Source organism: Capricornis sumatraensis, chromosome 2 (assembly GCF_032405125.1).
Source record: "Capricornis sumatraensis isolate serow.1 chromosome 2, serow.2, whole genome shotgun sequence".
In the NCBI taxonomy this organism is placed as follows: Eukaryota; Metazoa; Chordata; class Mammalia; order Artiodactyla; family Bovidae; genus Capricornis; species Capricornis sumatraensis.
In genome coordinates, this window is record NC_091070.1 from 29028038 (window position 1) to 29054140 (window position 26103).

A 26103-nucleotide genomic window follows, 5' to 3' on the forward strand; every position below is an offset into this window, starting at 1 on the left:
AACCTATTTAATCTGTGATACAGCTAGCGTTCTATAAATAAAAAGGAGAAACAAAACGCAATAGTTATAATATGGTTATATATAACTACATAGTTATCTATCTACTATATATATGTGTGTATAAATATAGCTGTAACTATACATCCAAAATTTTTAAATGCTTATTAAGTATCTGTATCGAATGCTGAGGACTGAAGACCATAAGTTCAATTTGGAATGGAGAATTATTAATGCCCTTAAGTTGGAATGGCTTCCCTGGTGGCTCAGATGGTAAAGAATCTGCCTGCAGTGCAGAAGAGCCGGGTTTGGTCCCTGGTTGGGAGATCCCCTAGAGAAGGAAATGGCTATCCACTCTAGTATTCTTGTCTGGAAAATTCCAGGGACAGAGGAGCCTGGTGGGCTCCAGTCCATGGGGTTGGAAAGAGTTGGACACAACTGGGCAACTAACACACACACTTAAGTTGGGATGGCTTTTCTTCAGGTGAGCTTAAAAAGAGCTCAGAGAGGATAGTTAACTAGTCTGATTTAAGCAATTACAAGAAACTGGGCCAGTTTTTGTACATTTACAGAACTTACTGGCTGGATTTTATTTTTAGAGGTATTAGAAGACCCTCCTACTCCTACATTTAGATAAGTGATGTGACTATAAAGTAATACACAAGCTAATTTAGAAACAGTTTTTTGAGTGCTTGTTTTAAGTTCAGAATTTGTATGTCAATTTTATGTTCCTTAAAGTATAAATATGAAAAAGTTTGCTATGTTTAAAAATAATTTACCATCATACACATTTCCTTAAGAATAATGACCAAAGTATAAGTTTAATGTTACGTATAAATACCTTTGACTCAAAGCGACAGATAACACATTAGGGCTTCTTGGATGAGATTTTTCTGTCTGTTCTATGACTCCTTTTCCTGCTCTGTTGGGTGAGGCTGTCCGACTTCCAGTATCACTATATGGTGACGTTGTGGCACAAGGAGGTTCTTTAGGTACGTGGGGAGGAGATGGAAATGCAATCAGTATTTTAATGTCTTCCGTACCATCTTTTGTCACTGTTTTCAATTCATCATTGGTGGTGGTGGTAGTGGCGGTGGCTATAGGAGGTTCTTGCATTTGAGTGGGCTGGAATACTGTATTTGTGCTTGCACTTTGAGGACTTGTAGAACTGTTTTCCAGTGGTGACAACTGATCAAAGGAACGTAACTGGAAGTCATCATCCATTGGGATATAAGGAGCTAACATCTCCAAGTCTAAATCAGTGTCCTTTAAAACAAGATACATGAGTTTTTACAATGGCCATACCTTATGAAGCAAAAACAAGTTAAACCCACAGCCACTTGAGAATAAAAATAAATAAATAAATTTTAATAGAAAATATATATAATAAACAAGTTTATATACCTGAGTGGAAAATGGATTCTTTGCTTCTGTATCTTCAGCAAAAAGTTTCTCTACCAATTCCAACTTGAATTCATTGACCATATCACTATCCACATCAAAACAATATTCACTGGGACTATTAGGCTGTAAAAAGAATTAATATATTTTACTTTTCTCTGAGGAAGCTTGGATAAATGTTTTGCTAGTTGTTAGAATTTGCAAACCTCATCTCAGAGAATACACAACAGAACTCTTCTCTTCTATCAAATTATCTAACTAGTGAGAAATTAAAATTTTGAACTTACACTTATAATTTTGTCAATATATCCATTTCTAACTGTACATAACATCATTTATAAAATTAAAAGAAAACATCATTTATAAAATTAAAAGATGTGTTTATCTGCTTATTCTAAAGAATAAAACTCACCTAATAGTTCAACACCCAATGGTACCTAGCTGGCCAATAACTAGATGATACACTCACTGGAATCTAGCTGTGTACTGAGGCCATGTTGCTATAGTGATCTACCTAAAAATCGCACAGCAAATCTGGGGGCTGGGGTAGGGACAGGGCTGCAGACTGAAGTTCTTAACTTGTATTCACCTTAATGAATGTAGTACTAGTTTAGTTTTCAGCAAGAATTCTAACCAAAAAATGACAGCTGTATATTCTAAGCATAAACTTTTGCCTTCCTCGTCTTAACATTTTTGTTAGGTTTATTTTGGTTGGATTAGAAACAAAATGATTCCTTTTTTGCGCTAGACAAAACTGAGCCCCCAGAGAATAGATACATTCTCTGGAAGGCTATGACATGTCAGATCTCCTACTTTTTTAGCTTGCCAGTTTGAATGAATAAATATTTAATGTAAAATAATGTATCACTTTTTAAGGCTTAATTGAGCCTCACTTATCAACTCATAATACTCAAATATGAGTAGTCCCCATCCATGAGCATGTTTTTAGACATAAGAAGCTCTGAAATCAAGTATGTCTAGATTGGGATATAGAGCCCTATTTGATACTGTCAGTCTTGGCCCAGCTAGCCCTTAAAGATTGTTTTTATATGAGAAAACTAATATCAAGACAACTTAAATTTAATGTAAAGTTTTTACTCTGGATAAGACTTGGCATTTTCATATAATACTTACATAGAATGTCAATACAGTGATGGAAATTGTACTAAACTGGGCAAAGCCCTTTGCTACTGGATAATTCTCCAACTCAAAGGGTAATATGAATGGGCTTGGAGCAGTCATAAGCACACAGTACTGTCCTCTGTGGATGTCTAAATTCACGACTTTTACTGTCCTACAGATATTAAATACACAGAGGAGCAATGTATGTTTTACCTTTTGCCTTATGTGAAGGCATCTCCTTCCCACATTCCTGACTGTTTTTGAGCCTGAAACATGGGACTGAGGTCAAAGTTAGGCAGAGCTTTTGCAGTAATTTTAAAAGTGCTAAAAGTCACACAAACAAAACTATGACACGTGGTTCAAATTTACAAATACATCCCCAAACATTAAAATCAATAAGTTATCCTTTTCTAATTATATTATGACACCTACCTCAGGTGAACTTTGTCTGGTGCTTCCATCAGAAGGACTAGCTGGCTGATCCTGAATCTGGGGCATGGTGAAAGAAAGTTCCAGCGACTCTGGATTTGGTTCTAACTTTAACGCAACTTCTTGGTTGAGTGCAGGGTCGGCACTACTTCTAAGTGGCTTTGGAGTTTCAGAGGCAGGTAATGGAGACATTGCCAAATTTATATTCTGCAATTTCTCATTAGATGAGGGGAGCATTACATCATTATACAATGGAACTTCCTCAAGTTGTTGGTCATCAGTCTCTGTGTCTGTAGGGGAAAGATTACCTAGATTTTAACATATATAGAAATTTATGTCCCCTCTTACAAAAGGTTTGTCTAGTTGACTTAAGTAATAAAAATGTTACCAAATTTTATTTAATCTAAAAGTCTGCAGATACTATGGTATAACTCTAAGTCTGAGTTATCCTACCAATCCACTATTGACAACTTCTGTAATCTATAGCATAAAAACCCCTGCATTCCAACCTTCTCATACCTTGTATTCATTAAAGTTTAACCTAGTTTGAAATTAGTTTTCTTTCTCAATATCTGATATTATGGTACAACGCCTTATTCTTCAGCTCAACTTATGGCTGCTGCATATAACTGCCCACTTGTGCAGAAGACATGGCAGCAGGGTACAGAAAAAGAGCAGCTGGGAGCAATCAGAAGTGGGAAGGAAAGACACCCTAAAAGCACTGTGGAGCACAGTCTCCAAATCACAGGGCCAAAGGCCACAATGTCCAAATGATCATCAACAACAAATGGTAAAGTCTAGGCAATTAACAAAATAACTAAAGACCCACCATTGCTGCCAAAATCTAAAGATATGATTGTGTCTCCAGCAGCTGGTGCCAGCAAAGTTAAAGCATCAGGCTCCTTCTTAAGTTTATCAAAGAGACTGCTTGTATCTTCTGATTCAACTTTGGTGAATAGCTGAGTCATTTTCATGTCTGAAGATTCAACTGGTTTGAGGACACATTCTGTTTGTTGAAGGGAGAAAATCAAGTCGTGCTGAATAATACCACTGTCAAAAAAGAGAGATTAGTAATTCTTAAATGTGCACTTGATACAATGTTGGAGGAGAAGGACTGTGAAATGTCTCTCAAAAAAATTCAAAATTCTGCTTTATGGAATGATGCCTTAAAACATCTCTCATGCCTACCTGGTCATGTTCAGGGTTTAAAATCCGAAATATGAAATAAAGACCTATTAAAATTCACAATACAAGATAATTCAAATATTTGATTAATTTCAGTTAAGAAACTTCAGCTATCCCTTTGAGAAGACTGGTGGTGACAAAGAAATGTAATAGTCAAGTACACGTAGGACAATAAACAGATCTTTTGTGCCCACATGGAATGAAATTAACATAGAACTCTTGGACACTAATATATGAAGCATGATCTAAGGATGGTCCTAGAATATTAAGCTATAAAGATAAATGACGAAGGTCCTTCTCAGAGGGGCACTGTTTTTCCTTTGGTGGTAAGAAAATGGTCTGTGATACCACCTATAGGATAGAGTTGAAGAGGGATGATGAACAACAGCTCCATCTTCGTTTCGCTTAATTTTGTTGTTGTTTAGTTGCCAAGTTATGTCCAACCCTTTTGCAACCCAATGGACTATAGTCCACCAGGTTCCTCTATCCATGGGATTTCCCAGAAAAAAGAATCCTGGAGTGGATTGCCATTTCCTTTTCCAGGGGATGTTCCTGACCCAGGGATCAAACTAGGGTCTCCTGCATCCGCAAGCGGATTCTTTACCACTGAACCACTGCTGCTTTAATCAACAAACTTTACGTGTTTACTAACTGAACTAAGGATTCAAACAGTTCAAAATATCTAACCCTTGCCTTAGGCAGTGTAAAACCCAATGTGAAAGTAGTTGTGCAAACAATTAAAATACAAAGTGATAATTGCTAAAATGGAGGTGGTTTGTGTCACAGAGGTCAACAAGCTGAAATTTGATAGCCACAATATTCACAAGCCAGTCCGCTAAGAGAAGAGTTTATGAATACACAAGAGTCATGTGTCTCATCATACAGTCTTTTACAGTAATCTCACAAATAACTTCACTTAATCCTCATTTTAACCTTTTGAGGTAAGTTTTATCATCTCTCCTAAATGGATGAAATTCAGAGAAATGAGATTTCCCCAAGTCATGGAACTAATGAGGGACAAAGCTATGACACAAACCTAACTATTCCAGGGCCAGAATTCTTTTTATAAAAATCATATAGTTAGCTTGAGATAGTTTATGATGATAGCTGTATGACTAGAACAAACAAATCCATCAGAGATGTGGTATTTTTTCAAGGTCTTTTTTCAAATGGGAGTAAAAAGGATGGGGATGACTAGCTACTGATGGTAATTAGTGGAATCAGTGAAAGATAGCTGGCCTAGAAACTCAGGTCAGAATACTGAAAACTGTAATTGGGTAGAAATGTGAAAATAAAATTGTTATCATTTATAATCTTTTCTATAAAAGAAAAGAGCATTCAAAGACTTACTACTTGCTGCCCCCAAATATTTATTTTCCAAGCTTACCTCACAACGTAATTTACACATACAATGCACTGGGGCTGAGAGTTCTTAGTGTTATATATGACAGTTGCTTGAGTTTCAATCCAGACATAGCCACCTCTTTTGGCAAGCATTCTGTACTGTCCTGTTGTGACTTGTCCTTTAGTAAACACTAGGAGTGAAAAGGAAAAAAGTGTCATGTAGAGAAAATAACTTCAAATTTTCGACTGAATGAATAAATGCAGAATGTTGATCATTGTTTTAGAAAAAAGGAGAAATGTTTAATCAGTTGTAACTGTTTAAATTAAGAAACAGTGAAAACACTCCAGGATAGCTGAAAAAGTACCTATTCCATTCTTCTAATCCCCCATCTACTTCTGCTTTATTGACTATGCCAAAGCCTTTGACTGTTTGGATCACAATAAACTGTGGAAAATTCTGAAAGAGATGGGAATACCAGACCACCTGACCTGCCTCTTGAGAAACCTATAAGCAGGTGAGGAAGCAACAGTTAGAACTGGACATGGAACAACAGACTGGTTCCAAATAGGAAAAGGAGTACGTCAAGGCTGTATATTGTCACCCTGCTTATTTAACTTCTATGCAGAGTACATCATGAGAAACACTGGGCTGGAAGAAGCACAAGCTGGAATGAAGATTGCCAGGAGAAATATCAATAACCTCAGATATGCAGATGACACCACCCTTATGGCAGAAAGTGAAGAGGAACTAAAAGCCTCTTGATGAAAGTTAAAGTGGAGAGTGAAAAAGCTGGCTTAAAGCTCAACATTCAGAAAACTAAGATCATGGCATCTGGTCCCATCACTTCATGGCAAGTAGATGGGGAAACAGTGGAAACAGTGTCAGACTTTATTTTTGGGGGCTCCATAATCACTGCAGATGGTGACTGCAGCCATGAAATTAAAAGACGCTTACTCCTTCGAAGAAAAGTTATGACCAACCTAGACAGCATATTAAAAAGCAGAGACATCACTTTGCCAAAAAAAGTCCGTCTAGTCAAGGCTATGGTTTTTCCAGTGGTCACGTATGGATGTGAGAGTTGGACTATGAAGAAAGCTGAGTGCCGAAGAATTGATGCTCTTGAACTGCGGTGTTGGAGAAGACTCTTGAGAGTCTCTTGGACTGCAAAGAAATCCAACTAGTCCGTTCTAAAGCAGATCAGCCCTGGGATTTCTTTGGAAGGAATGATGGTAAAGCTGAAATTCCAGTACTTTGGCCACCTCATGCGAAGAGTTGACTCATTGGAAAAGACTCTGATGCTCGGAGGGATTGGGGGCAGGAGGAGAAGGGGACGACAGAGGATGAGATGGCTGGATGGTATCACGGACTCGATGGACGTGAGTCTGAGTGAACTCTGGGAGTTGGTGATGGACAGGGAGGCCTGGCATGCTCCGATTTATGGGGTCGCAAAGAGTCGGACACGACTGAGCAACTGAACTGAACTGAACTGAATCCCCCAAATAAACTCCTTTCTTGCCAACCTTCACTTTAAATTAAGATGAAAGCCAGGAATGAAGGACAGCAGTGACTAAAACTCCTTTAACAACTTACATGTTGAAAATATCAGAAATATTAAAGAATGAATAACTCTTAATTCTACTGAGAACATTCAAGAAAGTGGCACTGCTACCAGTTCCTTAAATTCCTGCTATAGTTTCCAGAGAAGCAAAGATGCTTCAAACAGTTGTGCTAGCATATTTGAATTTCAGTTGGTATCATGCTTAAGTCTTCTGGCAATGTAGGTAATCTTAATTATTGAGTTGGAAGAAAGTACTAGATAAACACGATGATATTATCATGAGTATTGAGACCTGACTGCAGACTTAGGCCCATTCTATAGTTCAAGGCTAATCATGCTAACTCAGTGACATTCAGGCATCCCTAGTCACGTTGGGAAGTCATATTTAGGAAGAAATTAAACAGGCAAGTGAGAAATTCCAAAGTTTTACTTCTCATGCGATCCTTGAATAACATATGAGTAAAACTGAGAATTACATCTTATGTCAAGGGTACTTATTTCTACTAACTGTGCATGAGGTTGATTATATTCACATTCATTAATCCGTTGAACATTTACTGAGTGCCTTCTTTGTGTTAACCGTTCTGAATACTTAGGCATGAGTTCTGAAAATGATGCTATAATATTCTATATTTTTTTGTCCTTGTAAAATGCCAGGGTAGTTTTATAAATTATCAAATGATTCTGCTTTAACAGGTATTATAACAAATATGAAACAAAGATTTAATGATCTAGATAACTTAAGAAGAGGTTTATTCAAATGTTTGGTCTAGGAAGATTTGGTTAATTTTAACCAGAAGGTAAGATATACAACCAAACAGTAGAAACTGCAACAGTTAAATAATTAGAATGTCTATACTTACTATCATGATGAGTTTTGGTCAGATGGTCAGAGTCCAAGGCATGATAATATTCATAAATTGAGCGGCCCAAAAGTTCTTCTGGCTCATATCCCATCAATTCTGTAATTCTGTTAAGTAAAAAATATAAGTAAGAATAAAACTGACATTAACTAACTAATGAATAAAATTTTGCTTCTTCAGAGTATCTGATATGCATTAACCTTATGGACAATTGAATTTTCAAAAATAAAGAGCATTCTTCTTTGTTTAAATAAACTTATACCTCACTTTTAGTAACTCTACAGATACTAAATGCACCACCATGCATTCCTTTAAGCTCCAAGGGTTCACCCTGCTGCTTAACCCTTATATCTCCTTCACCCAAACTTGTTACCTACTTTTATCCTATTTTATTGTACATACTTTTGGTAATAGGATAATTAATATAATAAATAGTTATGAAGGACTGCTAAATTAAATGATAAAAGCTTCAAAGTTAATGTTATTTAATTTAAAATATAGACTAAACCCATAATACTATTCTTGCCATAAAACCAGATTCTTTTTGTGTGTGTATGTATAAAATCAGATTCTTTATGTGACAGTTCTCCTCGGCCAGGCTTCACACCTTGGGGGATCAATACCTATGATAAAATTTTAATATGGGAGCTAAATAAATTCTTATTACGTTGGTTTGGAAAGATGCTCTTGTACTTATTTTGAAATTACAAAAAATTTTAGAAATTCATTTTATATGAAACAGTGATATCAAACTGAAAATGAACTAGGAAGTAATTCAGTTCCATTCTGCTCCTTAGCAGGTCGGTTAGGACACAGACTATATTTTATGCATCTCTCTAACCACAGTCGGAAATGGAACCCATTTCATAAGAAATAGTATCATGCTAACAGAAATACTCTCTCCTCTTCTGGGAGTAAAAGATGAGTTAAGTTCTTTGATTTCTCAGGCTTTAGAATTCAAAGGACTTTCTAACTGAAGTTCAAGGAAAAGTTATGTAATATACTGTATACAAAAATATAAAAAACCAACTAACTCTAGAAAACACACAGGGGAGGTATCTTTATCCTAAAACATGTATAAAAGTAATACTGTTTGTTGTCACACCTTAAAGAAAGATCTGCCATAGTTTATTCCAAAATAAATAAATAGATAAATAGCTTATTTGTTAAAAAAAAAAACAAAAAAAAAACCAAAAACTCAACGTTGGACTGCACGGAGATCCAACCAGTCCATCCTAAAGGAGATCAGTCCTGAATATTCATTGGAAGGACTGATGCTGAAGCTGAAACTCCAATACTTTGGCCACCTGATGCGAAGATTTGAAAAGACCCTGATGCTGGGAAAGATTGAAGGCAGAAGGAGAAGGGGATGACAGAGGATGAGATAGCTGGATGGCATCACTGACTCAATGGACATGAGTCTGAGTAAACTCCAGGAGTTGGCAATGGACAGGGAGGCCTGGTGTGCTGCAGTCCATGGGGTCACAAGGAGTCGGACACACTAAGTGACTGAACTGAACTGAACTGAAACAAAACTAAGCCAAAATCCAAAATTGTTTACTAAAGGCTATCTCTAAACACCACTCCAGTACTCTTGCCTGGAGAATCCCATGGTCAGAGGAGCTTGTTGGGCTACAGTCCATGGGGTGGCTAAGAGTCGGACACGACTGAGCGACTTCCCTTTCACTTTTCACTTTCATGCACTGCAGAAGGAAATGGCAACCCACTCCAGTGTTCTTGCCTGGAGAATCCCAGGGACAGGGGAGCCTGGTGGGCTGCTGTCTATGGGGTCGCACAGAGTCGGACACGACTGAAGCGACTTAGCAGCAGCAGCATCATCTCTAAACACATCAACACTAGGTGGCAGCATTACAAGGAAACCTTAAAAAAATAATAATAATAAATCACAACAGTCCTAATTATGCTTTAAAAGTGAAGTCACTCAGTTGTGTCCGATTCTTTGCAGTCCCATGGACTGTAGCCTACCAGGCTCCTCCATCCAATGGGATTTTCCAGGCAAGAGTACTGGAGTGGGTTGCCATTTCCTTCTCAAGGGGATCTTCCTGACCCAGGGATTGAAGCCAGGTCTCCCACATTACAGGCAGACGCTTTACCATATGAGCCACCAATATAATTTTAATTGGTCTTATATGGGTTATATATTTTAAAAAATTCTCATGGAATTAAAATTTTTCCATTATTTAAACCTTTATATTCTCATATGTGCCTGGCACTGTTGTAGATGTGAAAATGCAAAGGCAAAAACTCAACCTATAGTGAATTTTCTGGTGCAATTAGCCATACTACTAAAGAAATTATGTGGCAGGTGCAGTGACAGTAATACTGCAGGAATCAGAGGAACCACCCCTGTCCATGATAAGGAATCATGGGGATGAGGGGACAGGTTCTTTTAGGAGACTTATGAGTTGAGTGTAGAAGAGAGTCAAGAGAGAGTAAATTATTTGGGGAAGAAAGTACACTACAAGCAAAGACAGAGATACAAAAATGCTTGACATTGTACAGGCAGGCTAGTTGGGAGGTGAGGCTGGAGAAGCAGGCAAGAGAATCAGATTAATGAGAACTTTTGTATATCATGTTAAGGAGCTTTGATTTAATCAGATGTCAATCAGTGCTTCTCAATCTGAGTTGAGGTACCTCTATCACTAAGGGACAATGTATGTCAAAATATAACAACATGGTTTCCTAGAAGGTCAATTTTATTCATATTTGAGGGAAAAAGGTAAAGTTAATTTAACGTTAGCTTTTTGTGCCAAAAGGGGTAGGAGTGATCAAGAAAATTTAACCAAAAAGTGTTTTTAATGGACTATAAACCTGTAATCTAAAGCAACTATGCAGTACACAATTCATTTGTTCTAAGTATCATGGGACAGGAACTATTTAATATTAAACTTCATTAGGAGATCAGCCCTGGGATTTCTTTGGGAGGAATGATGCTAAAGCTGAAACTCCAGTACTTTGGCCACCTCATGTGAAGAGTTGACTCACTGGAAAAGACTCTGATGCTGGGAGGGATTGGGGGCAGGAGGAGAAGGGGACGACAGAGGATGAGATGGCTGGATGGCATCACTGACTCGATGGATGTGAGTCTGAGTGAACCCTGGGAGTTGGTGATGGACAGGGAGGCCTGGCGTGCTGTGATTCATGGGGACACAAAGAGTCGGACACGACTGAGAGACTGAACTGAACCTCACTACATCACTGTGCCACAAACATAGTACCTACTCAAATGTTTGAATGATTACAAGTGGAAATTAGGACAATAAATAATAGTCATTTGTGGGATATTTTGGATATAAGAAGTCTGATATGTTAGAATTCCTCAATACTGAGCAAAATTTTTTCTACATTGGTTCTTAATGGGTATAGCTGTGAGAAGTTCTAGAAAGCAAATTTTTCCACAATTTTTTCCATGTTGGTTCTTAACGGGTATAACTGTGAGAAGTTCTAGAAAGAGTAACCAGAAAACATCTGTCTCCTGGTCAGACTCAAAATCTTACTTGGTTGGTCTCTAAGCAGGCTGCTTTTAGCTCTCTATCACAACCATTTGGCTAACTTTCTGATATAACCAGAAGGACAATGTCACTCCCTTTCATTATAATTCTAACTCCATCACTTTCCTTTCTTCCCAACCCACCCCTATACTTTATATACTGAGTTCAAAAACATAAAAATAGTTCCTAAAGAAGGATTGGCATATCTGTTCTATCATGCCTTGATATAAATACTGGCACCAAACACCATAAAATATCTCTTGGCATTTCTGTCTTTGTTTTTCTTCAAGTTAACCCCAGTGGTAAAGCAGTCACTATGTGCACTAGGCACTCAACAAACTCTCATAATCCTTACCACAGCCTTTTGAAGCATGGCCCTTATTTAACAGATAAGGAAGATGAGATTTAGAACAGCTAAGTTCTAACACCCAGGCCACACTATAAGTACCAGGACCACAAGCCAGGATTGAATTAAGAATGATGTGATTCCAAAGCCAGTGCTTTCTCACATTTTCCCGTCCAGTAGGATAGGGCTTAAGATCAATTTTCTCGTATAACGTTCAATTTTAAAAGAATACAAATACATGTATTATACTGTGACAAACTGATGCTCAAAGCAAAGTAGAAATATGTCTAAGATCATCTGGATATACGCAGCAAAGTCAGCATTTAGTAGTCTGGTTACAAAACCTATGCCTTCAGCCAGTATGTTACAGTTTTACAGTAAAAAATGGGACAAGCAAGCAAATAATTTCAAAACAGAAAAAAGGCTATGACAGACCACATATAAGGAACAGTAGCTTTTTAAAGAAACAAGGAAAGCTCTACAGGTAGATGCGGTGAGTGACTCTTAGAAGCTAAGTTTGTGTTTGGAGTTAAGAAAACTATCACTGTACTAAGACAACAAAATAGCATGTGGAGTTCTCTGGAAGTAGGGTATTAAGGGCCACATCAGAAGGGTCTTCCCATCCTCCTAATTAATTTGGGAAAATCAGGAACGTCCGTGGTGGTCCAATGGTAAAGAATTCACCATCCAAAGCAGGGGACATGGGTTTGATCCCTGGTCACATCCCACATGCTACAGGGCAACTGAGCCTGCACACCACAACTAGAGAAGGCTGTGCCCCACAACAAAGGCCTAGCATGGTCAAAAACAAAAGTCTCCTCAAAAAAAAAAAAAAAAAACGGGGTAGAAGTCACCAGGGGCCAGATCATAAATATCTTTCCTTGCCATGCTAAGAAGTTTAGATTTATTAAAGAGGTCTATTTTTCTTTCAGCTTTTCAAAATGCATGTCTTCTTTTGATAAATAAAAATCTCCCACCCTTCTAATATTTTTTATAAACAAAAGTTTGTGTGTGAAGATGAAGGGAAGCAATGAGGCATTTTTACAAGACATGATCTGATTTTCACATTAGGAAGTTCACTTCTTGGAAACCTGGATGAGACTAAAAGGGCACAAATCTGTTGGCAGAGATGCAGTTAGCAGACTTTAATGGCAACAGTTCAAGCCAAAGGTAATAATGAGCTGAAGAACTCAACAGCACGAAAGCAAGAGTGGAAGAAGGGAATGGAGGAGACACACATAGTAAATCTATTAAGATTTTGAAACAGAATGTAGATCAGTGAGCAAAAGAAAAGTTAAGGATGACTTTCCAATTTTTGCTGGGGTTATATGTGTTCACTGGTATATTAATCATGACAGGTATTGTAAGAGGAAAAACTGTTTCTGAAGTTGTTTTGGGATAGGAGTGGTTCAATCAGGTATGGAAATATTTAGTTTATAATACAGAAGAATATGTATCTAGATAAAAATATCAAATTGGCAATTAAATGGAAATAGATATGGATAGAAATCTGCAAAACAGCACCATCAGCAAGGATAAAGCTGCTCAGGAAAAATATGTAGGACGAAGAAACGACCAAAGGCTTTCCTTTCTAGTCCACAACCAGAAGTAATCCTTCCTCAAATTATGTATTGTATGTCTCTGAAATATATTTTTTTCTTTAAATAAATTAGAACACCTAAAGGAAAAAAAACCTCATCTTAATAATCACTGGATAGCACCTGCTAGAGTAAGTACACAGTAAATGTTCAATAAATGTGGTTGAATTAACCTGTAAAGTTAATCTTACTATATTCTAGGATGTATGACTGTATTCAATTTAAGTGGAAGGAAGCCTGCACACCACAGCTAGAGAACTAGATTTATTAAAGAGGTCTATTTTTCTTTCAGCTTTCAGTCTTTACTGTAGTCAACAGTTAAAACAATTCTGTGGACTAATTAAAAAATTCAAGTTATATTTTATTTCACTTACCTTTCATCACAATAAGAAAATTTCATATCCAGACTGTGACGACTGAGAAAAGTCTTGCTGTCTAAAGGAATTTCAATATTTGATGGATGAGGAATGGGTTCACAAATCAGCACCAAGCATGTCATCGGTGGTTTCTTATACCCACACTGAGATTGGTTACTGTTGGTATCGTATACATGAATATGGCCTGTGCAGTGAAGTACCTGAGTATGAAGAAAAACAAAGCAGTTTTTTAAAAAAACTTATGCTAGTAAAAAACAAAACGCAGAGACAGTTGAGTCTAACATGGCAAGTAAGCTTTGATAAAATTTACTATCATTAGTAGATCACTGTATTTTTGAAAATCAGTGTTTTCTCTACACTACCACCCATGACCTACTCTTCAGGTACCATAAGATTAGTCTTTGAAAAAATTTCCCTTCGTACAAATCTGAGCTTGTTTTTATCTGGCCACTATACCTGTTTGATGGTTATTTCTTGCTCTGATGACGATGTTTCAAAACTGAGCAAAGAAATGATACAACAATGAATAAAATATTAATGTTAGCAAGATTCAAACGCTGGGTGGCTGGCAAAGCTGAATGTCCACATAACTTAAGTTCATGCCTCTTAACTGATGAATTACTAAACTTTTTTGGATATCAAATCTATAAACACAAAGGAACAATAAGCTTTCCCTCACAGTTCTAATGCTGTCTTACTACTAGTAATGTCAAGATGCATTAATTTATCTAGGAATCAGCTGTATTCACAGATCATTTTTATACTTACTTTCCACGTTGCAGATTTTATGTTCATAGTTCTCCCCCGGCTAGTTAGGGTACACTTCATTCTGAGAAAAAAGCTCCGCTGTGTATTTTGCTCTTTACCCTTTTTTACAAGGCCTAATGAAAACATGAAATAAAGTTTAAAAACATAATTAAATATACAAATTTGTTACAGAGGAAGTAGCACGGTGCCCAGTACCTAGGTGCTATTCAATGCAAAGTCTCAATATGAGAACAAGGCTTCACACCTGCTTTGCTCACTCCAATATATCCAAAGGATTTAACACACTTGTAGTAAGTAACGGGTTCACAATAGCAGTGATTCCCTGAGATGGTGAGATGAGAATAACACTTAATCATTTCACATTCAAGCCAATAGAGTTGGTCAGATTACAAAGAAATATAAACACAGTATGAATTTGCTCCCTAACTGTGTTATCAGTGTATAAAGCACACCTCCCCCGCCCCCGCCAAAAAAGAACTTAAGCAAACTCCTCCAAATGTGTTAGCTCAATTTATAACATTCTGTATATTTATAGAACTTTTCAAATATAAAATTTCTTTTTAATACCAAATAACATCTTTATATATCTGATTTTTCTAAAATTTTCCTGTAAAGCAAGGAGGAAATCTCTACTTTGTTACTAGGGGAAAAAAAACATATTGAATGACTTTTCAAAGCAAAGTTAGAATTAAACAACCTGAAGTGTGTCTACTCCCATTCTAAGCCTCAATAACTAATAAAATGAGATTACACTCAACTAACAAAGAGCAACTTCATTTCTTCTCTTTATTGGTCAGTCTGATTCAAGCCAAATACTTCATTCAAGTATTCATTATTCAGGATATGGACTGGATATTTCAGGCAATATACAGATGAACAAGACACAATGCCTGTCCTGAAGAAGTTAAAAATTGAGTAGATGTAGTGAGGTCAGTGACGACAACAACACAATGTAAAGTAAATGCTCAAGACTTATAAGAACACTTTGAAAAAGAACAAAGAGAGATCAGGAGATAACTTTAAGTCAAGGGGAAATCAAAAACTCCTCAGAAAAAGAGATGTTAGAATTTCAGTAAGTAGAGATGAATAACAACATTTGGGCAAAAGGAGGAGTGAAAAACATAGAGGTGAGAAAAAACATCACACATTTGGGAACAGTGTGCGTAATTCAGTTTGACTCTAATATAAAGTACATACAGAAGAGTAATCAGACAAAGTTAGAAGGGATGGTTAGGGCTATAACTAGAGAGGGCCGTGGGTGCCACAATTAGATCAGTCTTTAGTATACAAATGCAGCTTCCAGAAAATTTTGAGTTGGGAAGCACAATAGCAACCTAAGGAACATTAATATAGCAGCAAAATATGTATGTTAGAATATAATGATGGTAACGAGGGGCTGAGCAGCAGGCAGTAGAAGTGAAAAAAAGGGTGACAAAAGACAAATGAAGAGGTAGAATCTATAAAAACTTGGAAGATTAATGGAAATAAGGGAAAAGAGAACTTATAAAAAAAGATCTGGAGATTTTAAGGCTAGTATATTCAAAGTGTCAAGTCAAAAAGAATAAATTTAGGCTTGCATAGCTAGAAATACTGGACTCTTGAGAAAGAAGAGTTCTAGTTCATACTTGGAATTATGGAACATAGGCAAGTTGGGACAGTCTTGGTGCTGATAACAAGTTATTCAGGTTTACTTAAATAGGACTGAATTTGCCCTCCCTAGAAGCAATTGAAAGTGAATGTTAAGATGCAATAAGAACCATAATGGCCTTGGGTGATGGTATAGGAGTGTGTGTATGGGGGGCGGGGAAGGGGTCCTTGTGGTAGCAGCAGACATCCACATGTAAAGCCTCTGAGGTATTTTCAGTCCTTCATAATCTAAACTTGAATTAGACTGCCCGATGGAAACCTAAAGCCTTTGAACTGGGACATGAAGATAAATTTAACACTAAGGTAAGTGAAAACTACTAGCATTTTCTTAATAAAACTTTAAACAACTAAGTTTTCAGTTCTATAAAAATAAATACTTTATAATAATTTAATGAACTCTAAATTCTGTTTAGAATTTAAATGAAATAGGACTATGCTGTATAAACATACCATAGGTTCTTAGTGTATCCTTAAAATGTACTGTATTGTAGCAGCCCTACTTTGCTAAAAGTGAAAATCTGCATTTTTGTTTCCCAACAAAATATCAGAAATTCACTAACCACCATTAGGAATTTTTTTTTTAAGTTCATAATTTAAATCACAAATCTATTACAATAAGAGTAGTACATGTGCTTTAACAAAAGCATCTGGTTAAAAACATACATCTAAGCTCTAATAAGTAGACTAGATCTGATTTAGAATAATGCATTAGCATCATAACCAAACCAAAATAAGACTTCCAAATATCTATGCATTTATAGTCTAGACCAAGAGAAGCACTGAGCTGCCAATACAAACGTCAAAGTATAAACTCTAGAAGTTATATATTAAACTCATCAGCAGTCCACTTAGGTCCTTGCTCAGAGTATATTTACTCCTCCTTTACACAAAATTCTAAGAAGTATGCATTTGCTTTTCCAAGTTCACAGTAAACACACAACATGAAATTAAAAAATAGAAGAGGGCTCCAAGGTAAGAAATGGCAGTAGGAATGTATTGAGAGTTGGTGAATATGGAAAGAGCTCTAAAGTACTAAGGAGTATAGACTTGAACCAGTCTACCTTAGTTAACCCTCACTGTGCTAACCAAATAATCTTTGGCAAGTTACCCAGTAACTCTGTAACTCAGTTTTCTCAGTAGAACAGAAATTGTAACTTCATAAAGTTTTTAAAGGAGTAAAAGCATATAAAATGCAGAAAACAGTGTCCTAGCGCCGATAATCTCCAGTAAAGGTTAACTTTTAGTAGAAATGAGATGTGGTTAGAACGGAAACCATAAAAGATGACTGACAAAGAATAATCGATGAGGTTTACTGTAGAAACAGACAAACATGCTTAAATGGGAGAGCTGCAAAGAACAACTGCAGAGCACAGAGACAAATTTTCAGTGTGGTAACTTTGAGTCATGAAAGAAAGATCAAATTATGATCCATATACTCTGCTTAACAAGGCACACTTATGAAAAGACTTTATTTGTTAAGATTTGCAATGCACAAAGTACCTTTTTCCCAAATCTTGAAACATTTGATTATTTTTAACAATTCATTCCTAAAAGTTAAAGGTCCTAGTAGGTCTTTTTTAAAGAGATGGGAATACCACATCATCTTACCTGTCTCCTGAGAAACCTGTATGCAGGTCAAGAAGCAAGTTAGAACCTTACATGGAAGAACTGACTGGTTCAAAATTGGGAAAGGAATATCTCAAGGCTGTATACTGTCACCCTATTTATTTAACTTATATGCAGAGTACATCATGTGAAATGCCAGGCTTGATGAATCACAAACTGGAATCAAGATTGCTGGGAGAAATATCAACAACCTCAGATATGTAGATGATACCACTCTAATGGCAGAAAGTGAGGAAGAACTAAAGAGACTCTTGATGAGGGTGAAAGAGGAAAATGAAAAGGCTGGCTTAAAAACTCAACATTCTAAAAATTAAGATCATGGCATCCAGTCCCATCACTTCATGGCAAATAGAAGGGGAAAAGGTAGAAACAGTGACTAACTTTCTCTTATTGGGCTGCAAAATCACTGTGGACGATAACTGCAGCCATGAAATTAGAAGATGCCTGTTTCTTGGAAGGAAAGCTATGACAAACCTAGACAGCATATTAAAAAGCAAAGACATCACTTTGTCAACCAAAGTCCATATAGTCAAAGCTATGGTTTTTCCAGTAGTCATGTAAAGATGTGAGAGTTGGACCATAAAGAAAGCTGAGTGTCAAAGAATTGATGCTTTTGAACTGTAGTGCTGGAGAAGATTCATGAGAGTCTCTTGGACAGCAAGGAGGTCAAACCAGTCAACCCTAAAGGAAATCAACCCTGAATATTCACTGGAAGGACTAATGCTGAAGCTCCAATACTTTGGCCACCCAATGCGAAGAGCATACTCATTGGAAAAGACTGTGATGCTGGAAAGTATTGAAGGCAGGAGGAGAAGCGGACGATACAGAACGAGATAGTTGGATGGCATCACTGACTCAATGGACATGAGTTGGAGCAAACTCAGGGAGATAGTGAAAGACAATCTGGCATGCTGCAATCCATGGGGTCACAAAGAGTTGGACTTAGCAACTCAACAACAACAAAAAAAAATGCAAGGGCATCCATAATATAATACTCTGTAACTGAACTATACAGTCTTCAATTATTAAGAACAATCTAAGGGGTCAAATAAGCAGTTATGCTTTAAAATTTGGTGAGCTTTTTTTTTTCTTGGGCATTCAGAAGCTTGAACCCAAACTGGCACCTTAACTTTAATATTAAACTATGTAAAATCCTATTATTTGTATGACTGACTTCCTTGCCTTAATGTTAATATTAAATTAACTTACTTGGTCCTGATTTTTATTTATTTTTCCACTTTATTTTATCAAGTCTTATATCTCTATAATTATTTACAGAATTAGATGGACTTTTTTTCAAAACGTAGGTATTTTTATGAAACTCCTAAAAAATAGAATAACATGGATATAACAAAGAACAGAGTAACATTTTATTAAGCATGAAATGAGGTTTTGCCTTAGGTTAGTACAAAATTTTAAGATTAGTGATAGTATCCAAGTAAGTAAAATCACCTGTCAAAATAAATCAAACAAAAAACTTTTCTTCTCACCATTTCTGTGTGTAAGCATTTCTCTCATTTCCTCATGGTCACAAGGATGAGTAAAATCAAACACACTGTGTCCAGTTAGTTCAAACTGTAAAAATAAAAACATTTTAAAAATTAGAGCTATAACAAAATCATAAGCACATATAGAACAGCTCTTAATATGTGGGCATTTTACCTGAGTTAATCCCATGTATTTGTTCACATTGTCAGAAATGTAAATCATGTCACCATCATCTGTGAGAACCATAACAAAACCATCCAAGGCCTTCAAATAAAAGCAGTTCATCTGTGCCTTCATTTCATCTTCAATATCCAAATCACCTAAAAAAGGCACAAGAAGAAAAAACGGTTACAGTTTTATACTTATAGTAATATTCAGATTTTTTTTAAAGTTTTCCCCAGATACTTTATTTAATACATGTAGCACATATTTTTTTCCATATATTTAAATTTTTTCTTCTGTCATTCTTTTAATACAAAACAGTCAAAGCCAGAGAACAGAGACTAAAATTAGATTTGCCAGCTGCTTTTAATGATTATTTAAAGTAATGAAGCAAGGCAAACCACTGAAAAGAGAAGGGCCATGTCACTAAAGTAAGATAAATGTAAGTAGGTAGATAAGTATGGCAAGAATAAAAGAGGCAGAGGGAGGCCAATATCTAAAAGGATATCATGTTAAAAAAGTGAGAGTATGACCACCTTCTAAAAGTAATTTCCAATTACTTTTGGTTTCTAAATTTTAGACCTATCATGTCCTTGTAAAACAACTCACCAGCATCCAGAAGTTTCCTCACACGCAAATAGCTGATGGTGAGCCTCATAACAGAAGCCTTATCAAGATGCGAGCTTACATTATGGGGGAGTGGCAACTGATGAGCAAGCTCATAAAAAACTTCAGACTCTTTACTTCGACGAGATCTGGCTGCATCTCTAGACTTCTCTTTTCGACGTTCAGAACTTATCCTATTTAACAAAAAAGGAGGAGAGGAAAAAAAGACAGAAATTTAAACGTCAGTTTGCCTTTGCTTGAATAAAATTCATTTTACATTTTTCTGTTTACGATGAAAAGATTAGAAGATGCCATGTAATTGTATAGAGGTTTATCCTACTACATAAATGTATTTTTACAAGACAGCTATACAATTTTTTGGATTACTGTAGACAAAAGGAACTCTCACAAGAAGTCCAAGATAAAGCTTTTTATCTCTCCAAACCAAGTATTTCCTCCCTGGCACATCAAATTGGAGAGGATGTTTTTGATTTGGCCAAAACCTTACAAGTAGCCTGTATATCTAAGGCTGTAGTTTCACAGCCATTCACAAGTAGTCTTACTTTGGGCTTTCTTACCCTCTCCCCTACCATGCAAGCAATACAGACTATGAGCTATAGGAATTTACATTAGCATCTATAATCAGCCACTGTTTTCAGGTTGCTTACTCCCTTAGCAGTTCCTTATCTTTACTGGCACAAAAGGTACCAAATAAATGCAGGGGTATGGAAAAAAAAAAAATGTGGCACGATACTAAAAATTTAAGAGAACAGGCTAAGAAGGATTACTGGTGAAGATGCGTGCATGTGTGCTCAGTCGTGTCCAACTCTTTGTGACCCCATGGACTGGAGCCCAGCAGGCTCCTCTAACCATGGGATTCTTCCAGGCAAGAATATTGGAGTGAGTTGCCATTTCCTTCTCCATGGGGTCTTTCCAACCCAGGAATCAAACTTGAGTCTCCTGCATTGGCAGGTGGATTCTTTACCACTGAGCCACCTGGGAAACCCAAGAAAATTACTGAGGGTGTCAATATAATTATGTATCTTTAGACAACTCTTCCAAGAATAAAACCAGTTAGAAAGATTTTCATAAGTCATCTAAGCAGAACCATCTTTCTTTGTATCACTATGTAGCATTATCTACCAGCTGAAGGTAGACAAGGCTAACCTGGTTCTGGCCTTAGCTGCTTCTTTAGTAGCTATTGTTTATTAAAACCTACTACATGTCAAATATTACCTGTACTACTTCTCTCAAAACAATCTATAAATAGATTAAATATTATCCCTATTTTATATACTAGGAATCTGGGGTTCATTAGGTTAAAAATAGCCATGCTGTAGCAGACAGGATTTGAATGCAGGTGTTTTCTTATTTACATGTCTGCTCTTCCACAAGGCTTTATCTTCTGAATGCAGAATGTGGCTTCTACCTCAAATAGTCAGCTGGTCTCCTATGACCCTCAACCTAATCCAATTAAGTCAATTATTTATTAAATGTTGAAAATAACCATTACCATTTACTAAGCACTGAGCAGTATGTTAAGGATCTTGCCAGCATTATTTCAGTTAATCTTCCTTATATTCTACGAACTAAGTACATAATTGCTTCCACGTAAATCTCTTCTCCCTCCAGCGATCTGCAAAGCTACAAAGATTCAATCACAGAAGTAACATTCCCCAAAAAAAGCAAGGTCCTCGTTCTCAGAGTATGCTCCTGTTAAGCTGTATAATAAAAAGTGAAATTCTAGCAGCTGCGTTGTGACAACGGTGGTGATACAGTTTTAGTACTTGCTCAAGTTTTGTGTGCTCATCTGACTTTTTATACTTTCATAAGGAATGTGAATATTTGCTACTATTAGTAAGTGAACTTTGATAGAAAAAGTTCAATTCAAGCATCTAGATTAATTTAACTTGAGTATTTTGAGATTTAAGGTGAGCTATTTAAAAATATTACTACTTATAACTTGGTATTTGTGAATCAGGATTATCTCAATGCTGTAGAATTTTTTTAAAAAAACACAAAAATATATTACATGCTAAGGCTAACATGAAAATCTGACAATGTCCTCAGTCTAAAACTTCATTTTTTAATTTGCATTCATTGTTCTCATTGACTTTAAGTAAATGTTTTAAATGTACAATAATAAAAGTTTAACATCTCAGACACTGTTTCTCTCACTTCTTTTCCCTTTTGGATTGGCAGGTAAGAGGCAGCAATGGCAGTGGGAAACAGATTCCTATCTGGTTCAAGTAAAATCAACAACAACAAAAAAAGACTGATAATCAATGATCTTATGATAAACATGGATATTGGTTCAAATGCCATAATTAGTCCAGGTAATCAGAATTTTACCAGAAACTTCCATCAGATTTACTAAGCCCTCTTTCATTTAATTACTCAACCAAATCTAAGCTACCAACAAATTACTACCCAACTGAAATACTTGGTGAAAAACAAATCCTTATATTACGTATTATATGCTTTTAAAGGGCATTTGATCAAGCTAACCGTCATGATGCATTATCTCCATACCTTTAGAAATATTTGTATTGTTCAGAACTTTGAAGATAATGATTGTCCAAGATATGGCAACTAAGTTTATAAGACAAATCCATTACAAATGACAGTTTGGAAAAAACATTTAAAAGACAACATATAAGCTAGTGAAGACTGTGAGAACAGGAATTTGAGCATTAGCCAAGTTTTTTGGGGAAAAAAAAACAGTAAGCCTTATCAAAGAAGTAATATGATACCTCAAGAGTTGACAAACCTAAATTAGATGAAGAAGGTGATGAAAATCAGTATATCTTCTATTCATAATCAATCTAGACATAAAGCAATCAGGAGACCTGTAATAAAGATTTAATGAAGAAATTTATCTGGTGTTTTTCACATGTGACTATAGGAGCTCTTAAAACATTTCTCAGGTTAAAGCTAAAACTTCCAAAACTCTTAATAAAGTTTCAGCATCTGAACTGCCCCATTTCTTGTCTACTCACAGGAAGGCTCTTTTTATCTGGTCATACCACACACAATTATATTATTGACCAAGAATTATTTCCAGTAGAAACATGGAGTCTAGGTTCCACAAAGGAGAATCCTGTTCTATTTACTTACTTATTCTTAGATGGCACAATAAAACTATTGTAGACCAGAACAGGCAGATTTTTAGCATGCAAATAAGGGCACCATTTTTCTCTAAATTATCAATTCCATCTATGTTGTTCTTATTAAGTACAGATCAAATAAAGTTCTGTCATTAATATGTCTGTATAAGGTGCCATTCATAATCTGATAGTCATGCTAGAAATCAGTCAAGAGTACAGTAAAAATTCTGTCTTTTGAATAGTTTGCTTACCCATTTCCATGACCATTTTAGAATCAATGTTTGAGTAAACTAGCAATATAGCTCAATCTTTGTGATACTCTAGCTTTCACATACTTATTATTTCATTATTATTTAACATACAGTACTAGACAAAAAGCTAACGGTTATATCTTCATATGATTTTGTATAGGAAATACATTTACAGCTGCTGTCTTATTCAGTTTCTTGTGTACAGAGTTCATGAATAAGCAGTAGCCATTTTACAGAGAATGCCTATTATTCTTCAGATTAGTAAGAATACAAAATAATTGCATATATGTTAATTCATCTGTACTGTCTACTAATTGTGCAAGAAAGGCCTGTTGGCATTCCTAATTGTAAATGACTTTAAGAACTGAAGTTAAATCATAATCATTCAAAATGTTAACAGATGATCAGACATTTCTAATAAAGTTAACGTATAAATTTCTTAAAAATCAACTCTATTACTTGCTGCTTTGAAGTTTTGCACTTCTTGTGTAAGTATTTATATAAGACAGACATTCTAAGTGAAATTCCATGATCTGAAGGATGTGGCATTTAACTTATCCTTTCCAAAACGTTTCCATTTTTTGTCTCTGCCAACCCACGAATGTGTGTATTTATTTGCACACGTTTTCTGCAGTAATATATCAATATTATGGATCTTTTTTATCATTTTAATTTTTGCCAAGCTGTTAGGTAAAATTTGTGTATCTCACTGTTTTCACTGCCTGGTACTTCTTGATGTCTCCTCAGGTCAGGGGAAATTCCAAGGAAATTTTCATTCTTTAGTTGGCATTTTGGCCTGCAGCCTTGAGTCTAAACATCTATACATGGTACATACTATGTACACATTGGTATTCTAAACATTTTTCAACTATTAACTTATTTAAATTATTATATCATCACCGTATTACAGATAATGGAACGTGAACAGTTTACCCAAGTTTACGTAGTTAATAAATGGTAAGCCTGTATTCAAATAAGCAGTCTGACTCTAGAAACCATGGTATTAAATAACACTAGACTATGCTGCCTCTCAGAAACTTATTTTAATTACCAAGATAAGTACTTATAAGTCCAGACCATTATTATAAAGTTCAAAATTGGTTTCCTTCACATCTCCAAAGACATAAAGGGGAGGTACACGGGTTGGCTTTGGAATTTAGAATCTGATCCTCAACTATTCAGAGGAACTCTTTTCTGGAGTCTGCTTGTAAATCCAAACTTCTAATTGAAAGGCAAGGCTTCTTTCTGCCCCACCAACTACCTCTTAAAGCAAAGCAACTTTTAATTGGTACTACCAACCACTAAGGGGAGAGAATCAGTAATCCAGTCTACCTCATATACTCTCACTAGACTTTATTTTTAATTTGTACAAAGGAGTATCTCTGTACTTAATTTGAATATCTTAGCTCACTATCGTTGGTGTTTTATTTGCATAACATCCAGCTCCCCATAGTGAAACCAATCTGCATACATACTTCAGGAGATCTGGCCAGGCATAAGTCAATTCCCAAAATACCTTATTTACACAAAGTACCAGGAGAAAAAAGATGTAGAGTATTCCCGCCCCCCCCCCCCAAAACACTTATTGAGCACTTACTATGTGCTAGGCACTGTGTACTGCTTTCACATACATACAATGCTTTCATTACATGTATTTAATTATCATAATATTTTAGAGAACCAAAACACTAGATGGGAAGTGGCCTTCCTGAACCTCAGAATAAACTTCATTCAAGAACTATTAATTCAATACATATTTATTGAATATTTATCAAGTACTATGCACTGTGTAGGTACTCGGAATATAGTGATAAGCAGAACAGAACTCATGGAACTTAGTCTACTAAAGTAGTTACTTAATGCAATATTCACAAATGCCAGTCAAGGTGCATTGTAATTACCTGGGAAAGTCAACATTTCAAACTTCTGGGTTCGATCTTTGTAAATCTGATTCAGTAGATGTGAAGTAGATTCCCCAAATCTGGTTTTTTTTAAACTCCCAAAATGTGTATTATACACAGTGAAATTTAGGAATCATTGACTGAACAAATCTTCACTGTCACATTCATTTAATGTTGCCCTCAAATTACCTCAATGATACTTTCAAAATAAGAGCTCTGATATTATGTCCTTAAAATCCCATCAAATGTACACTTCACAAAGTCTAATTATTCAGGTAAAACCTTCCTTTAGCTAGTTTCCTGCCCATCTCTTCATCCTCATCATTTCCCACATTTCTTCAGCCACAAGTGTAGTTACTCAAAAGCATAATAGCTTATTCATTTCTGGCTCACTACCCTACTCTCTCTGCTGAGGTATCCTTCTCAATATGTCACTTGGTAAATTTATGTGAGAAACTTTCAAAATTCAATTCCATCATCATTTTGTCTCTGCATGCTGTCTTTAAAACTGCTCGTCTCCCCTAGATCTGACCACTCTGGTTATTCTGCCATAATTATGTCCTTCTACAGTCCCTAAAGTCCCTTCTACAGTTCCTTCTTGCAGGAAGGAAACTGCCTCATTCATTTGTGTTCTTAGTAGGAAACGTGCACAAGTGGCTTTAGTACTTGGCCCAAATCTGCTATTTGATTTGACTTCAGCACTGAATTTGTGCTTTACCAGCACTCCTATGATCCTATAGATTACAATCATAATTAAACAGCATAACAATGTCAGCACTATGAACAAGGCATACTATTGGGATTTACTGTGATT

General features: G+C 36.1%; 1 protein-coding gene across 1 annotated transcript in view; it reads right to left on the reverse strand.

Annotated features, from left to right (window-relative positions):
• Positions 1–26103, reverse strand: part of HIF1A (hypoxia inducible factor 1 subunit alpha) — a 46732-nt gene that overhangs the window by 4675 nt on the left and 15954 nt on the right. The window contains exons 2-12 of the mRNA XM_068966345.1: positions 20034–20224; positions 19437–19582; positions 19265–19349; positions 14502–14614; positions 13731–13933; positions 7901–8007; positions 5522–5669; positions 3779–3999; positions 2953–3239; positions 1402–1524; positions 839–1263 (exon numbers count right to left, since the gene is read on the reverse strand). Coding sequence (XP_068822446.1) covers positions 839–1263; positions 1402–1524; positions 2953–3239; positions 3779–3999; positions 5522–5669; positions 7901–8007; positions 13731–13933; positions 14502–14614; positions 19265–19349; positions 19437–19582; positions 20034–20224 — 2049 coding nt within the window. The remainder of the gene's footprint in view (positions 1–838; positions 1264–1401; positions 1525–2952; positions 3240–3778; positions 4000–5521; positions 5670–7900; positions 8008–13730; positions 13934–14501; positions 14615–19264; positions 19350–19436; positions 19583–20033; positions 20225–26103) is intronic.